The sequence below is a fragment of the Vicia villosa genome, linkage group LG3 (genome assembly GCF_029867415.1).
Source record: "Vicia villosa cultivar HV-30 ecotype Madison, WI linkage group LG3, Vvil1.0, whole genome shotgun sequence".
NCBI classification, from domain to species: Eukaryota; Viridiplantae; Streptophyta; class Magnoliopsida; order Fabales; family Fabaceae; genus Vicia; species Vicia villosa.
In genome coordinates, this window is record NC_081182.1 from 28,558,594 (window position 1) to 28,563,266 (window position 4,673).

Genomic DNA, 4,673 nt, shown 5'->3' on the forward strand with positions numbered 1-4,673 from the left:
AACGAGATGAAATTTATTTTAAAAATGGTTCCATAAGCTGTAATATACTTATTTATAACAGGATGATGTTGAAAAGAGATGGAATTTGTGGTTACGCTTGTCCTTGGAACTGGACCTGTTCGTTGGTGTCGAACGGGACGTCGGCGTCAGAATTGAGTGAATTAAAGGAGTAATTAAAGAGGTTTGTTGAGAAGAAATTTTAAGATAATTCAAATTTCATTTTTTAGATTTTCTGTAAATACATTTATTACTTTCATTCACCTTAAAATCATTTGAGATAATCAAATTGTCAAACTGTTCACGTGTTCCTTAAAAGTTTGCTTAAGATTATACAAAAATTTATCTAACTTAACCAAAAAAAAAAAAAAAATTCTTTTCCATGAACCACAAATCTAAGTTCTTTTCTATTAACCACAAATCTTCAAATTTTCTCCTTATAGATTTATTCTTTCAAATTACCATTTAAAAAAGTAATTTTAATTAATGTCCTTCCTCTAAATTATAGTAATGGTGAAAAGTGTCGAAAAAGTCTATAATCTATTTATCTATGAAATTTGGTTACAAGCCTTCTATCAACGGTTCCATCGAATATTAGTTTTTCCATTTTAAAAATTTTATTTACAACCTATCTATCGAGTTGTTTGTTTCTTATAATAAAGACCGGTAGTACTATTTACTAGTGCAAGCTCTTAATTTACTATTCAACCTATCATAGGATAGATTTATAAATTTCTGATTGTAACCCTATTTTCTAAATATAATTACAAATTACTCTGTTTTTTAATTTTCAAAGTATTTTATTTTAAGTTAATCAAAATGGCTTTTTTTTTTATTTAAAACATAAAACTCATTTTTAACAAAATAATTTTTCCCTACGAACATAACTAAAACACGAAAAAAAATAATTTTTAAAAATAATTATAAACAATTGTGTTCAGCATACAGTCTATTTGCACAACACTTCGCACAAACATATTACAAGTTGGAAGACATTGTGTATATATTTTGGTTCAAACATTGATGCTAAATGAACATACACGTGCCTATAACTCAGCACTTGAATTTTCAGTCACTGATTTTCTCTTGAGCTGATTCGACCTTAATGTCCCTGCATTATCTTTTCCTGATTGCATGTCTGAAATTGGAAGGCTTCTAGTTCTGCCGCACATAAAAGATACATGTTCCAAATGTAGTGGTAGAGAGACAGAATAACGGCTAAGCATGACATGAGTGCATGGTTGCCATAGTTATTCTTTCAACCACTTTTTCTTCAACACAGAGTAAACCAATATGTTTAGTCATATAGTATGTAATAATATTTTAAAGCATAATTTTTCATTGGCATGTAAGAAATAATAATGAGATATAAGGACTTACAAAGCCAAGTAAATATTCTGGTCATGGCAAAGCAGAATACAATCACTCACAGACACAGATTCCCAAATCCATAACTAATTCAAAGGGATTAAATATTCTGTAATGATGTAGTATGAGGTAAAGCACATAATGACTTAAAGCATGGAAGGGGACATTCTTAATTATGAAGGAGCTAAATTTGGGTCAAAGTTTACAATAATTGGAAACGGTTGAGAGAGTTACAGTTTCATGCAGCCATAAATCAGAATGCTAATAAAATCAAGATTAAGAACTAAGGCAGCAGAAGGAGAAGAGTCTTTTAACCTTTTACTAATAAAAATCTAGAAATCATTCTACCAAAGAGAAAGCATCATACTTTCAAGAGTGGGGTTGCTGGTTATGCTAACAGGTACCAACAAAACTTTTAGTGGAGCATGATACGGTAATCACTTGATATAGATTGTAACATTATAGACAGCCTAAAAAGTAAAACTCTGATTAAACCCTAACTAGACATCCATCGAAGAAACTAAGGCCTAAAGCCTACAACAGTGGTTTGATCATTATCTGTAAAAATCAATTTAACTCCCAAAGAAGGACACGCTTCACCCATCACCATCACCTCGCCAAAGGGTTTTTTTTAGGTTTACAAATCTGCCCTTTTTTGTCCCTAGGTCGGTATCTATTGTAGCATTCATAATTTCACTTTTGTTGAAGATGATTCAAGAGGTGGGAAAAGATTTAAGTACATTTTTACCTTATATATAGGGGATAAAGATGTGTCCTTCCCAGCTTGATGGTTTTGAAGAACCTGTTGACTAGAGAAATAGATGTGTTTGAATCAAAATACCCAGACAGATAACAACAAGCCAAAAACTTAAAAGCTTTATTTATATTGCTCAAAAGAACCCGTTCACGATGGCTTTTATAGTTAGAGCATATAAGATTTTCCTTATTCAAATAAAGGAATGAATGAGCATATCATTGATTGATTACCTGCAAATTGCGACGGTTACGCTGAATGATGTATGAGCAATTAAATTCAAGTAAAAGGAACGCCTCCAGTCCACGTCAATTGAAGTTTCATCAATTAGGTTGCTCAACTGGTGGAGAAAAATTTAAAAAAATTAGTTGGCATCGGAATTGGAAAGCCTACATCACAATAAGTCCGCCCTAAAGGATTTTAGGGATCAAAAAGAATAACGTGTTCACAAAGCTGCACATAATAAGTACGCACCTTCATGCTGTCAATACTAATGAGCAACTAATATGAAGCCGTGCGTGCAGGTATGTATGATTAAGCTTAAGCATATATATTGTCAAGCAAATTAACACAAGGTGGTGTTGTGTCAAACTGATTTTGTTTTTAAAGGAAATCGTGCTATATACATTTGTATATATGATGTTAAGATTTGTTATAATCAATGTTGAGAGCATCAAACAAATGAATTCCATTAATAGACTTAAAGTTTCAAAACACTAGGAGGACCGACAGTAGGAAGAGAGAGAGAATGGTGGAACTGTAATAAACATTCTTTTACCAGCATATTTTGTAGTTTATTGGAGATGATGTAAAGCTTATTATCATTGTATCAAAGGACACACAGATGCAGATGCAGGGAAACAAACGTAAGTTTAGCATACAATTTGAAGATAGTTTTAAAATAAATTTGAGCAGAATCATAGATATATAATGAATGAATGAATTTACCTTAGGTGCCCACCTGCGTACAAAATAAGGATCAACAGTTTCTGCGTCGTTATTGGAAGCAGAACCTCGAGAAACCTGTGTCGAAAAAACTTTCAGCAATAATGCTTCTTACAAGAAAGGGATAGCATGTAAAAAAACAAATAAATTAAGAAGAAGTAGTGGGAAATAAAAAGAAAAGGACATAACAAGATACCAATTTTCTAACAAAGAAAACGAGATCATCATCTTGGCGTCCCCTAGACTCTTTACCACGAACAAAATAGAGATCAAAAACATCATTCCAAAACTTCATATCCATTTCAACATCAGGAGCATCTTCTTGATCTTCAACAACGGTTCTCCCAATTAAATTTGAGTGCTTCTTCACCATGCTCAACAATTCATATCTAAAAAACAATTCAATTTGGTGTATTGATTCAGTATGATGTGAAGTTGCATGAACGTTCGAGAATCGAAATATAAAATCAAAAAATGAATGTACCTTGAAGGGGTTTCACCTCCATCGCCAAGCATTTTTTCTAAATCCAAAAATTTTGCTTCAGTCTGTGAGATTAGAGTTAAAGATGTGAAGGATCAAAACAGGTTCTCAATTTGTTGCCAAAATTTCATTGACGATTCAGGAGATGAAATTAACTGTTCGGTGGTGTCATGAAACGTCAAGCGAAATAAAAGAACCAACATTTACCACTATACCACACAACTCAACATCAAGTCGTTGTAGTATAGTGGTAAGTATTCCCGCCTGTCACGCGGGTGACCCGGGTTCGATCCCCGGCAACGGCGATTTTTGTCATTTTTCATCTCCAAATACGACGTCGTTTTCCACTTCCTTGTTCATCTCTAAAAGCGACGTCGTTTACGTGTTTGCCTTTTTTGTTTTGTTAATGCTTTCTGGATCGTGGGCCATTCTTTATTTGGGCTTCAATATGTCTTAATTATGAGATCTCCATAGTTATTGAATTGAACAATATTTTAGAGGAAATTATGTTATTATTTCTTCTTCTTCTTTTTATTTTTAATGATAGAGTAATATGGTTATTGCATATTTATTAGGTGGTACACATGTGTGATATGAAAATAATATATTTACATTGTGTTAAAATTAAATTATATTAAAATTTAAAAATACAAGTTAAATATTTTATTGCATTTGAAATACAAAGTAGACAAAAAAAATTAGTACCTTTAATTTATTGAACAAATAATATTTGAAATATTAAATTGAAAAAGTTACATAAATATTATATATGAGTCCTTCAAGTGTTACGATAATACCCTGTGAAGAACAATATGGCAAGATAGGGTTAGCACCTTTTGTGAGGCAAAGGTCGGAAGTAGATGGAGTCTTAGATTAAGAATGACTTGGAAATCGAGAAGAGACGAAACATACTAATGAAGTAATCTTGTAGTTCACGTTTATTAGAGATGTTGTGCAAATTTCCAAGGAGAACCTTCGGAAGTTGGTGAAAAGGTTCTTAGACCGGAGATAACCCAAGAGACCGTCAAGAAGATCACTAAGATCTAAAAGAGTATGATGGAAGCCCTAGGCCGCCAAAACAATTTTACGAATAGGCGGAGACGACAGTTAGAGTTTTGAGAGGGAGAT

At 32.6% G+C, this 4,673-nt stretch overlaps 1 protein-coding gene and 1 non-coding gene across 3 annotated transcripts; one reads left to right on the top strand and one right to left on the bottom strand.

Moving 5' to 3' along the window:
* Positions 1-902: 902 nt before the first annotated feature.
* On the bottom strand, positions 903-3,909 carry LOC131660806 (uncharacterized). 2 transcript variants are annotated; one of them, XM_058930138.1, is made up of 6 exons: positions 3,549-3,909; positions 3,261-3,453; positions 3,068-3,142; positions 2,353-2,459; positions 2,114-2,174; positions 903-1,268 (listed from the first exon to the last, which is right to left on the bottom strand). In XM_058930138.1, the coding sequence occupies exons 1-6, from the start codon at positions 3,578-3,580 to the stop codon at positions 1,248-1,250; spliced, it is 489 nt and encodes a 162-aa protein (XP_058786121.1). In that variant the 5' UTR covers positions 3,581-3,909; the 3' UTR covers positions 903-1,247. The 2 variants fall into 2 exon arrangements, with proteins under 2 accessions (XP_058786121.1, XP_058786122.1); XM_058930139.1 differs by having other exon boundaries at positions 903-2,038.
* TRNAD-GUC (transfer RNA aspartic acid (anticodon GUC)) lies at positions 3,779-3,850 on the top strand. The gene has a single exon. It is a non-coding gene; the product is annotated as a tRNA-Asp (tRNA).
* Positions 3,910-4,673: the final 764 nt, after the last annotated feature.

Bases quoted from the DNA above. Each gene is read 5' to 3' on its own strand.
- LOC131660806 (XM_058930138.1), bottom strand. From the start codon at position 3,580: ATGCTTGGCGATGGAGGTGAAACCCCTTCAAG. The intron at 3,454-3,548 runs GTACATTCATTT...ATTGTTTTTTAG, and splicing joins GGAGGTGAAACCCCTTCAAG to ATATGAATTGTTGAGCATGG. The intron at 2,460-3,067 runs GTAAATTCATTC...TTTCTCCACCAG, and splicing joins TACGCAGGTGGGCACCTAAG to TTGAGCAACCTAATTGATGA.